The sequence below is a fragment of the Salvelinus alpinus genome, chromosome 7, assembly GCF_045679555.1.
Source record: "Salvelinus alpinus chromosome 7, SLU_Salpinus.1, whole genome shotgun sequence".
Taxonomy (NCBI): domain Eukaryota; kingdom Metazoa; phylum Chordata; class Actinopteri; order Salmoniformes; family Salmonidae; genus Salvelinus; species Salvelinus alpinus.
The window spans coordinates 58,077,616-58,090,413 of NC_092092.1; the positions used below are offsets into that span (position 1 = coordinate 58,077,616).

The 12,798-nt window shown below is 41.7% G+C and overlaps 1 protein-coding gene across 18 annotated transcripts in view; it reads left to right on the forward strand.

Annotated features, from left to right (window-relative positions):
* LOC139581330 (ensconsin-like) overlaps window positions 1-12,798 on the forward strand; it is a 64,496-nt gene that overhangs the window by 5,876 nt on the left and 45,822 nt on the right. For 17 of the 18 annotated variants that reach the window (XM_071410950.1, XM_071410951.1, XM_071410955.1 and 14 more), the window contains exons 2-3: window positions 9,343-9,504; window positions 11,322-11,402. In XM_071410950.1, the coding sequence (XP_071267051.1) occupies window positions 9,343-9,504; window positions 11,322-11,402 (243 nt within the window). The remainder of the gene's footprint in view (window positions 1-9,342; window positions 9,505-11,321; window positions 11,403-12,798) is intronic. The other variant, XM_071410953.1, reaches the window with a different exon arrangement.

A 12,798-nucleotide genomic window follows, 5' to 3' on the forward strand; every position in this document is an offset into this window, starting at 1 on the left:
ATACATTTACCAATGATTTAATCTCTGAAGAGCTAACGAAGGCCAACCCACTCTCATGTAGAGGGTACAGTGATGTGAGAGCTTTGGAGTTAGTAACAAACCTCAGCTCATCATGGCTTTTATTTGTATTTATTTTTTTATTGCAGAAAACCAGTAGACAATGGCAAAATAAATGCAAACCTCTTTCTGGATGCTCAACACAAAGTACAGCTCATGTATTTTTTGTTTCATCGGGTAATGATTTGCAGAGTAATACTTATGGATCATTCTGAAAGAGACCTCTGACCTTGTTAACAAGAAGGTATTTGTGTGGTAATAACCAGACTTTTTCCCCCCAAGAGATATTATTGACAAATGTATTCCAGTAAGTTGTGACATAAGGTATTGATTCTATATCCCTTTTAAATAAAGCAGGGATAGATCTGTTCTGAGGGAGGAAGGAGAAACATATTTTCCCTATTGGAGAGTCAACTGGATTAAGCGAGGGTAAGAAGGTGAGGTCTGGCTACATCTGGCTACACCTCTAAATAACATGAGAGTTCCAGATGGAATAGCATCAGACTATGGCGAACTCTCTAGGTGTGACAGGGATATTGTAACGAGATAAATTCCTTATAATGATTGACAATCCTTCTGCATTAAAACGTTGACTCATCAGCAGGATATGATTATTAAACCAGTTCTTAAAAAAATAGACTTGTTTCTATACAATATATGTTCATTGTTCCAAATGAAATACCTATGCGGGGGGAAATTGTTTATATATTAACAACCACGCTAAGAATACTTGTCTATGAAAAGCAGATCATTTTGTAGGAATCAAATCATTGTTATAGTTACAAAGTAACATAAAATTGAAGTGGTCCCGTGTGGCTCAGTCCCGTGTGGCTCAGTTGATAGAGCATGGCGCTTGCAACGCCAGGGTTGTGGGTTCATTCCCCACGGGGGGACCAGGATGAATATGTATGAACTTTCCAATTTGTAAGTCGCTCTGGATAAGAGCGTCTGCTAAATGACTTAAATGTAAATGTAAGTCACCAAATAGGGAGAAGATTCAATTCCAAATTGAAGTTGTTTTCTTTAGGAAATGTTTAGCCCAATTTATCTTAAGTATTATTCAAAGTATGAAAATTGGAAAAAATTAGACCACCATATTCATAGTGACAGATTTCCTAATATAATGTGTATGATTTTTCCAGATGAAGTTGAAAAGCATCTGGTCAACCGGTTTACTTATTTTGTTAAGATGTAGGGACTGGGCTGCATAAGTAAGTCTGGAGATACCTTCAGCTTTAGAAACAATACTTGACCTTTTCAAGGATAAATCCCTCAGCAACCAATGGTTAACTTTTAATTTATTTTCAAAAATAGGTATGAAATTTAATAAGCATCTTTCCTGTTGATCCTTAGATATGGTAATCCCAAGGTACGTTACTTTTTCCTTGACTGGAATATTGCATATAGAGGGTATCACACAGTCTTTAACAGCAAACAATTCACACTTATTAAGGTTTAGGCAAAGACCAGATGCTTTGGAAAAAATATTTATCACATCGACTGCTCTAGGAATCTGGTCAGCATCTTTCAAAAAGAGGGTGGTGTCATTTACAAGCTGACTGGTGATGATATCTCTGTCAGCAATAGAGGTCCCTTTTTATATCGCTGGATTTAACAAAACTTGTAAAAGTTGGGTTGCAAGCAGGAAGAGGTTAGGTGAAGTTGGGAAACCTTGCCTAGTTCCTCTTTTCAATTCTAGGAGGAGTGCCATGCTCTAATTTAATGGAACTGTTCCCATTCGTCCCATGTTAGTGTCCAGCATGCGTAATGATGTCACAGGGACAAACATGTACAAGATATCACCATAATCAATTACAGGCACGAAAGTAGCGGAAACGATCCTCTTTCTCTCTTATAAAGAAAAACATGACTTATTATGAAAATAAAAACCCAACTTGAACCTTTCGATGTGGGTTTTAAAGGTGAGACACTCGTCTATCAAGAGACCCAAGTACTTGTAAGTTGCTTCTCTTTATACTCTATCTGCATAGTGACTATACGTGGGAGAGTCTGAGGTTTCATCTTAGATTTTGTGAAAAGCATCAACTTAGTTTTTTCAGCTTTTAAAAGCTTCTTCAGCTGATAGAGCTGAGTCTGGACAATAGTAACGGCAGATTGCAGTTCTTCAAAGGCCTTATTCAATGTTGCGGCACAATAATAAATAACTGTCGTCAGCATAAAAATTAAAACTAGCATTTGACACGTCATTATTATACCAACATTATTAAAGTGATTCTTTGGGATTTTGGCAATGAGGCCCTTTATCTACTTCTCCGTAGTCCGATGAACTCATGGATTCCATTTTGTATGTGTCTGTGTGCGGTTTGAAGAAAGTTGCTAAATAGTGATAGCCCAAATGCTAACTAGCGTTAGCCCAATGACTTGAAGTCTATACCCATAGATTTCTAATTGTGCTAAAACTAGTTAGCATGGGCTCGCAAAACTCCCTTCAAAACACACAGCTTTTGAACCAAGAGACTGCCTGATCAGATAATTCTATGTTGGCAAGTTTTTGCAACATGTCATGATCAACTCTGTCAAATGCCTTTGACAGATCGATGAAAAAGGGTGCCTTTTCTTGTCGATGGCATCAATGATATAATTAACAACATTTGTTGCTGCAGTAGAAGTGACATGCTGTTTTCTGAAACCTGATTGAAACGTAGATAAAATGTAATTGAAACGTAACTCCAATTGACAACGGATAGGCAGGCAAATTTGTTGTGTGTGTGTGCTAATGGTTTTGCTTAATACCTTCACTCAGTCACCATTGCTGTTGTCCCCATTGACATTACTGTTATAAAAACGCCACCCACGCTCTTGTCCGGCTTTGTGCTGCGTCATCCAGTCTGTCTGATTTACTGCAGCCAGCCCACTTGGGTCTAATGTATGCTTATCAATGCAAATCTCCATAGTGATGGATGCAGGTGTCCTCTCCCTCCTCTCGTCAGCTCTTTCAGTGTGCACAAGAACACCTGGCTCTTTCAGTTCTACAATACGTGGTCCTGTGTGGCTCAGTTGGTAGAGCATGGCTCTGGGTTCGATTCCCACGGGAAACCAGTAAGAAAATGTATGCACTCACTACTGTAAGTCGCTCAAATAAGAGCGTCTGCTAAATGACTAAAATGTAAAATACGTATAAGTCCGTGGTGAAAAGACCTGGATAAAAGCATTATATTCAATTGAAACCCCTATTGCGTTGTCCAGTTAATGTAGGCTAGTCTATGACCAATATTAACTTAGGATAAATTGATGGTTATCATTAGCCTCCCAGGTGTGGCAGAGTTAATGGGTTTGGACTGGAGCATAGGTGGTGTAACCAGGGACTCAGTCCTTTATTGTTGCTATGGTGTACTGTTATTTGCATGCTTTGTGCTGGAGGAGAGGGCTCACTGTTTGCCCACTGTCCTCCTTTGTGAGTGACCGAGAGGATGAGGACAGTGACTCAGACTCCCTTTTGCATATTCTCTATATCCTCTGGCCTGCTCTTTTAATCTGCGTCTGTGAGGACAGGCTGCACCTACTTCTAATCACGCTATCACACGAGCAGGGAATTATTTCAACTTCTTTTGAAGATGACTGTCTTCAGTGAAACTCTTTTTGGATCAACAATCTGAATGACCACTTCCCGGGCCAAGAGTCTGTCTATGAATAGTGTGAACACTCCAAAGGAACTCAGACCCCTCAAAAGATCCCCAGATGTGAATTGAACTGATACCATCTTGAGAGGTTGTCTGAGTTTGTTTTGCTTGAATTCTGTGATCTGTTCCCTTTTTTGGGGCAATGTGAACACAAAGCTCTCCAGGTTCGCTTGTCATTATTCCCACACCACACAGTAGACTACTGCAACACCGTTTCCCCTGCCATAACCCCTTACATTGGTGAGAGAAGATGATGTGCAGGTTCATGGAAAAAAAACGTGTGCTGTTTATGGATATTGATTAGAGATTGTCAAGGATGCACAGAAATTCAAAAATACAGTTTGTACTGACACGATGTTCAGCTTATTTGTTTGCAATATGTTTATCTATAGGCTAAAATAGCTTCATAAGCTGTTTATTGATTGTGGGGTTTGAATAGTGTGAGAAGACAACATATTTGGTGAGAATCATAACATGGGTACAAAATCCATTCTAGCTCTTAAAGGGGCAGTAACCTACATTGGGTGAACAATTTTAAATTAGGCATACAGCATTATTTAATCAGCAGTTATTCTACTGGTATTTTAATGTTACCAATAATATTTACATTTATCTTATTACAATTGTCATCTTTTAACGAAATGCTATCTATTAGCTTCCAAAATGTAAGTAGGTACAGTATATCTAGTTGTCCGATAGCACATTCTGATGGCGTGACTTGTCCTGTACTTTTACCCAGAGTGCATTGAGTGAATGTTGGAAAAATACACAGAACAAAAATATAAAGTGTTGATCCCATGTTTCATGAGCTGAAATAGAAATATGCACAAAATCTCTAATTTTGTGCACAAATTTGTTTACATCCCTGTAGGTGAGCATTTCTCTTTTGCCAAGATAATCCATCCACCTGACAGATCTGACGTACCAAGAAGCTGATTTATACAGCATGATCGTTACAGATGTGTGCCTGGGTACAATAAAAGGCCATTCTAAAATGTGCAGTTTTGTCAAATGACACAATGCCACGCACGTCTCAAGTTTTGAGGGCGCGTGCAATTAGCATGCTGACTGCAGGAATGTCCACCAGAGCTGTTGCCAGATAATTGAAAGTAAATTTCTCTACCATAAGCTGCCTCCAATGTCATTTTAGAAAAATGTGTCAGTACGTCCAACTGGCCTCACAACCACAGACCACCTGTAACCACACCAGCCCAGGACCACCTCATCCGGCTTCTTCACCTTCGGGATCTTCTGAGACCAGCAACCCAGACAGCTGATAAAATTGAGTATTTCTGTCTATAATAGAGCCCTTTTGTGGAGCAAAGCTCATAGTTGGCTGGGCCTGGCTTCCCACCCATGGCTGCACCCTTGCCCAGTCATGTGAAATCCATAGATTAGGGCCTATTGAATTTATTTAAATTGGCAATTTTCCTTATATGCACTAACTCAGTAAAATCGTTGAAATTGTTGCATGTTGCGTTTTTATATTTTTGTTCAGTATTTCTTTGTTCCTTTCTAAACATAGCAATGTGAAAGCAAAGAGTACTCTGACTTAAAAAAGTTGAATTGAACTGGCAGTAGAGTTAAGTCCTCGTTCAAAGGCAAGGGCAGTGTGAATTATATTTACCTTTTTTACCCAGAGCCCTGCCCAACTACATGACATGCCACCTCAGACCTGGCCCCTGATGACAGACCACAGACTTTCATTTGATAAATGTGGTCAATATATTGCCCAAGTGTTCATGTAAAGGAACTACTAATCTAAAGTTGGTCATTATGAAATTGACTGCAATCATTTTAAAAGCATTGTTCTGGATTTTTGCAATGAAGCCCTTTATCTACTTCCCCAGAGTCGGCTGAACTGGTGAATACCATTTGTATGTCTCTGCGTGCAGTTTGTAGGATGTTGCTATTTAGCGTTTGCGCAATTGCTAACTAGCATGCTAACTGTTCCCATAGACTTCCAATAATTGTGCTTTAAATCTACCTCAAACTTCCTTCATACTGGACGCAGAAACGTAAAAAGGTATCCACAAGTTCATCTGACTTAGGGCTCCCGAGTGGCGCAACGGTCTAAGGCACTGCATCTTCGTGCTAGAGTCGTCACGACAGACCCTGCTTCGATTCCAGGCTGTATCACAACTGGCCTTGATTGGGAGTCCCATAGTGCGGCGCACAATTGGCTCAGCGTCGTCCGGATTTGGCCAGCGTAGGCCGTCATTGTAAATAAGAATTAGTTCTTAACTGCCTTGCCTAGTTAATTATATAAAACAATAAAACATCCTGCACTGTCCACTTAAAAATTCTTTCAGTTGTCTTGGGTCTCTGAAAAGGTCTCTGCTTGGCTTGGAATGAGTGTGAATTGAGGCTTGGATTGACAGTGAGTGAGATGCATAAGCCCTTGTCTGGTCTCTCAAGCTGTACTCTGCATTGCTGAACAACAGTTGACATGTGACAGAACTGCCTAAGTCTTGGCAGGGCGAGGAGGACACCAGATGAATGGTGTGTTGTAAGAGTCCCTTTTAGGCTGATTTGATGAGGTTTTGAATTTCGTCTAGTGGATGATTCCTTATCTGCACCGACTTGGATCGGATTATATCTTTTCTCCTCTGTTTCGTACATTCAAGAGCTGTATATTGGCCTACGTTAATCTAATTTCACACCCTCTCATTGTGTTTTGTTTATTCCCCTGAGGGCAGGATGGATGTTAAAGTCGCTAGCTCACGAGACACCGCTACTTAACCATTCACCCCAAATGTATAATCTAATACTGAGCACCCCTCAGTTTCTACAGGGGCAGTGGGTTAGCTAGTTTGTGTATTAGACCTATCTGAGTCTTATGAAGGTAATCAGACAGTCAAAAGGCCATTGGAACACTTTTTACTTAACTGGGATTCCCACTCTGTGAAGCGTGATGAGAGGAAAAGTAAACTGATGTCCCCTTCCTATGGGATTATCAGCAGACTTTGACCGAGTCATTCATCTGTGACGACCTGAGTGAAAGATATTGATGCTGTTCCATTGAAGACTATGGTATTGATGCAGCTTTGTTTGTTTGCCGTGTTGGTTTTGTCCTCCCGTTGACTTTTGCTATCTGCTCTGTAAAGGCCAATGGCTAAAGAATAACATCAATGCCAGTCTGTTTGGGAGTGGAGGAGTGTTGCACTTAGAGATCCATTGTCTGTCGTTTGAGGTTTCTCTTCTCCAGTCAGAACCACACTGATATGGGCTAATGTAAAGAGCTGTAGCATAGTCCTCTTCTGTAGTCCACTTCATGTTCCTGATTTTGGAGTTTCCACTCACTGATAACCTGCCTTTTTGGTTTTATTGTGTTTGTCAGGCTGAGTTTTCTCCCGCATATTCTCGTCCTCTGTATATGACCTTTCCACTCAACAAAAAAACAGCATGGCAGATAGCAGTGAACACAGAGTACCGTCAGGGTCTTGTAAAGAGGGCCATTGTCACCACCACTCCCCATTGGATAATGCTTTAGTGTTGCTGTACTGTCTCACTGCTTAATGTTAGGGAGTTGGAGAAGCAGAGGTGCTTGGTTCCCTTTTGTTGCACTAAAGTTGTATGTGACATAAAGGCATTTAGACAGGACAGGTTATTTGATTACTTTGTTATCCGCCGTCTCACTCAGATTAGAGGTCGACCGATTAATCGTAAGGGCCGATTTCAAGTTTTTATAACAATCGGAAATCGGTATTTTTGGACACCGGTTTTGCCGATTTTATCTTTATCTCATCTTTATTTAACTAGGAAAGTCAGTTAAGAACACATTCTTATTTTCAATGACGGCCTAGGAACGGTGGGTTAACTGCCTCGTTCAGGGGCAGAATGACAGATTTTCACATTGTCAGCTCGGGGGATCCTTACAGTTAACTAGTCCAACTCAATAACGACCTGCACTCCACAAGGAGACATACTGCCTGTTACGCGAATGCAGTAAGCCAAGGTAAGTTGCTAGCTAGCATTAAACTTATCTTATAAAAAACAATCAATTAATCATAATCACTAGTTAACTACACATGGTTGATGATATTTCTAGATATTATCTAGCGTGTCATGCGTTGCATATAATCTGACTGAGCATACAAGCATACAAGTATCTGACTGAGCGGTGGTAGGCAGAAGCAGGCGCGTAAACATTCATTCAAACAGCACTTTCGTGCGTTTTTCCAGCAGCTCTTCGTTGTGCGTCAAGCATTGCGCTGTTTATGACTTCAAGCCTATCAACTCCCGAGATGAGGCTGGTGTAACCGAAGTGAAATGGCTAGCTAGTTAGCGGGGCGTGCGCTAATAGCGTTTCAAACGTCACTTGCTCTGAGCCTTGGAGTGGTTGTTCCCCTTGCTCTGCATGGGTAACGCTGCTTCGAGGGTGGCTGTTGTCGTTGTGTTCCTGGTTCGAGCCCAGGGAGGAGCGAGGAGAGGGACGGAAGCTATACTGTTACACTGGCAATACTAAAGTGCCTATAACAACATCCAATAGTCAAAGGTTAATGAAATACAAATGGTATAGAGGGAAATAGTCCTATAATTCCTATAATAACTACAACCTAAAACTTCTTACCTGGGAATATTGAAGACTCATGTTAAAAGGAACCACCAGCTTTCATATGTTCTCATGTTCTGAGCAAGGAACTTAAACGTTAGCTTTCTTACATGGCACATATTGCACTTTTACTTTCTTCTCCAGCACTTTGTTTTTGCATTATTTAAACCAAATTGAACATGTTTCATTATTTATTTGAGGCTAAATTGATTTTATTGATGTATTATATTAAGTTAAAATAAGTGTTCATTCAGTATTGTTGTAATTGTCATTATTACAAATAAATCAACAACAAAAATATCGGCCGATTTAATCGGTATCAGCTTTTTTGGTGCTCCAATAATCGGTATCGGCGTTGAAAAATCATAATCGGTCGACCTCTAACTCAGATATTTAAGCATGATGACTACTTTAGTATCCCATACACTCATGGGGCTTTGCTAGCCTATAGCACTGAACTGCAGAGACAATATTGCTGTTTTAAATGCTAATTTCCTCAAATTCTGCACATTTTGCCATCGGGAAGAGAGAATATTTGACAATTTAAAAAATAAATAATAATAATTAAATTCTAGTTTCCTGTAATTCTACACATTTGTCATGTGGCTGAGAGCGAATTCCATATTAAAACAATAACTGCATTTATACACATTTTATCATGGCTTATGCCTTGTTCATATGTTCTGAGGGACTCAAACATTATAACAAAGTCAATGCCATGACATTTTTTTTAATTTCAGGTTCTTCCTGGGATGTTTGTATAGAAAATCCCAGCACTGTTAGTGTTGTGACCAAAGCCCATCTGACCCAGTGTGTCACAGAGCCCTGTGTACAGCTGCCTGGCTGACCATTGATGAGGGGGAGGCTGGTGGCTAGAGGCTGAATAGATGGATTCTTCTGTAGTGTTAAATCATCTGAATCTCTCTTGAACATGCGTTCCTATGGAGGATAAACAAAGCACAGTGTAAACTGCTTACTCAGCAGCTCGTTATTCCAAAATCATTTTCGTTTCATTAGATGTCTTTTTTAAAATTCATTTTTATTGATCATGCTGTCTCTCTGTCTCTCTCTCTCTGTGTGTGCTTACAGCTGCAGCTGCGCAGGCACAGGCAGAGGAGCGGCGCAGCCTAGCAGGGAACAGCCCAGGGCCTGCATCCCCAGCAGCAGCAGCAGCAGCTAACACGCCATCCCCAGCAGCAGCTAACACGCCATCCCCAGCAGCAGCAGCAGCAGCGAAGTCTCCCCGACCAGGTAACAAAACAGCCCCTGCCTGCTGCATCTGTATAAACCCACACTGTCACACACACATGTATATATTATGCACAGGCCTACACAAGCATACATACCACCAGAATGACTTATGTCACCCTAACATGCTGACCAGACCGGACACGTCGCGTGCGCGAGCGTCGCAAAATAAATTTAGAAACCCATGTTATTAAATTATTGCACCCACACTGCTTGCGCGCGCCAACGAGCGTCTGCGACCCCAAGGGCTAAAATAGATGTCGTTCCTATTTCTGACGCAGATCGCGCTGCAAGTCTCTCCCATCTCCTCATTGGTTTATAGAAGCAGGTATCCACGTGCCATCTCCTCATTGGTTTATAGAAGCAGGTACCCACGTGCCATCTCCTCATTGGTTATACCCACGTGGGTGATAGAAAGACGAAAACTGTTTTGCCGGTTGTCGTGGCAATACAACGAAAGTTTAGATGCGATCACCATATAATTTAAACGATGAAAAGGCCTGGAAGGAGGAGAGATGACTAGAAACGATTCGGTTGGCCGTTTTATGTGTGGATTAATTGTTGGAGTAGAGATCCTTGTGCATTTCAGGTAAAATAACAACTCAATGTTTATCCCAGGACAAATTAGCTAGCAACAGCAAGCTAGCTAAACAGGACAAATTAACTTTAGCTAGCAAGTGCAAGCTAACTAGCTAAAATACCATACATGTTTAATGCTTTTCGACCTGTCCCCAAATTAATGTCAATGGTTCAGAGTTTGTTTTGATATTTTAACCTGCGTGTCATGATCGCGTTTGGCACGCGCCATCGTGAAACACCTTGCCCAAACCGGTTGCGCGCGTGCGCCATCGTGCTTAAATTTATTTTGTCCTGGGATATAAACATTGAGTTGTTGTTTTACCTGAAATGCACAAGGATCTCTACTCCGACAATTAATCCACACATAAAACGGCCAACCGAATCGTTTCTAGTCATCTCTCCTCCTTCCAGGCTTTTTCATCATTTATATTATATGGTGATCGCATCTAAACTTTCATTGTATTACCACGACAACCGGCAAAACAGTTCGTCTTTCTATCTCCCACGTGGGTATAGCTAATGAGGAGATGGCACGTGGGTACCTGCTTCTATAAACCAATGAGGAGATGGCACGTGGGTACCTGCTTCTATAAACCAATGAGGAGATGGGAGAGGCAGGACTTGCAGCGCGATCTGCGTCAGAAATAGGAACGACATCTATTTTATCCCTTGGTGTCGCAGACGCTCGTTGGCGTGCGCAAGCAGTGTGGGTGCAATAATTGAATAACATTGATTTCTACATTTATTTTGCGACGCTCGCGCACACGACGTGTCCGGTCTGGTCAGCATGTAAGCCTCTGCCATATTTCAAGGAGGCCTAGCTAATGTTGTATGTTTTTATCATGCACTAACATGATCTTAACCTCACTAGTCATAAATTAGGCCTACCTGCTGTAATTCATTGCAGAGTAGCCTAATCAGTCCCTCCGTGATTCCGCGATCACTATTTTATTTTTGTGCAAAATTAATAATTCCCTGGAAATCATGCAAGGGCTTGGAAATTTGACCGATATCCGCACTATTTCCACGTAACACAGTTACAGTAATATGACTCAAAGTGCATTAATGTCAGGTAGGCACATGATGGACACATCTGCCTGTCAGGTGATTCACTCAGTGACACTGCAGCTCATTATAATCCAACAACGATGCTCCACCCATGTCCACACTTTCTCCACCGCATGTGTGTGAAGGTGAGCGTGTTCCCACTTACCTGTGTGTGTGTCTGTGTGTGCATGCAGTCATTGATGGTGCTGCACTAAGGATAGACGAGCGTCTTCGTGTGGCGAAAGAGAGACGAGAGGAGGCCGATAGGCAGCAAGGTAAGAGCTCAGTCTGAATGGTGGTTCAGAATCCAACAGAACATTCTAGTAGCGGTCTCAGGAGACCTGTACACCATCCTCTTTAATGGGCCCAGTCTCTGACCCTGACCGTTTCAGCCCTAATTTTTTTATTTTATTTTTTTATTTCACCTTTATTTAACCAGGTAGGCTAGTTGAGAACAAGTTCTCATTTACAACTGCGACCTGGCCAAGATAAAGCATAGCAATTCGACACATACAACAACACAGTTACACATGGAATAAACAAAACATACAGTCAATAATACAGTAGGGGGGGGGGGTCTATATACAGTGAGTGCAAATGAGGTAAGATAAGAGAGATACGGCAATAAATAGGCCATGGTGGCAAAGTAATTACAATATAGCAATTAAACACTGGAATGGTAGATGCGCAGAAGATGAATGTGCAAGTAGAGATACTGGGGTGCAAAGGAGCAAGATAAATACAGTAAGTGGATGAGGTAGATAGATGGGCTGTTTACAGATGGGCTATGTACAGGTGCAGTGATCTGTGAGCTGCTCTGACAGCTGGTGCTTAAAGCTAGTGAGGGAGATATGAGTCTCCAGCTTCAGTGATTTTTGCAGTTCGTTCCAGTCATTGGCAGCAGAGAACTGGAAGGAAAGGCGACCAAAGTAGGAATTGGCTTTGGGGGTGACCAGTGAGATATACCTGCTGGAGCACGTGCTACGAGTGGGTGCTGCTATGCTGACCAGTGAGCTGAGATAAGGGGGGCTTTACCTAGCAGAGCCTTGTAGATAACCTGTAGCCAGTGGGTTTGGCGACGAGTATGAAGCGAGGGCCAACCAACGAGAGCGTACAGGTCGCAGTGGTGGGTAGTGTATGGGGCTTTGGTGACAAAACGGATGGCACTGTGATAGACTGCATCCAATTTGTTGAGTAGAGTGTTGGAGGCTATTTTATAGATGACATCTCCGAAGTCGAGGATTGGTAGGATGGTCAGTTTTACGAGGGAATGTTTGGCAGCATGAGTGAAGGATGCTTTGTTGCGATATAGGAAGCCGATTCTAGATTTAATTTTGAATTGGAGATGCTTAATGTGAGTCTGGAAGGAGAGTTTACAGTCTAACCAGACACCTATGTATTTGTAATTGTCCACGTATTCTAAGTCAGAGCTGTCCAGAGTAGTGATGCTGGACGGGCGGGCAGGTGCGAGCAGAGTGATCGATTGAATAGCATGCATTTAAGAGCAGTTGGAGGTCACGGAAGGAGAGTTGTATGGCATTGAAGCTCGTCTGGCGGTTAGTTAAGTGTCCAAAGAAGTGCCAGAAGTATACAGAATGGTGTCGTCTGCGTAGAGGTGGATCAGAGAATCACCAGCAGCAAGAGCGACATCATTGATGTATACAGAGAAGA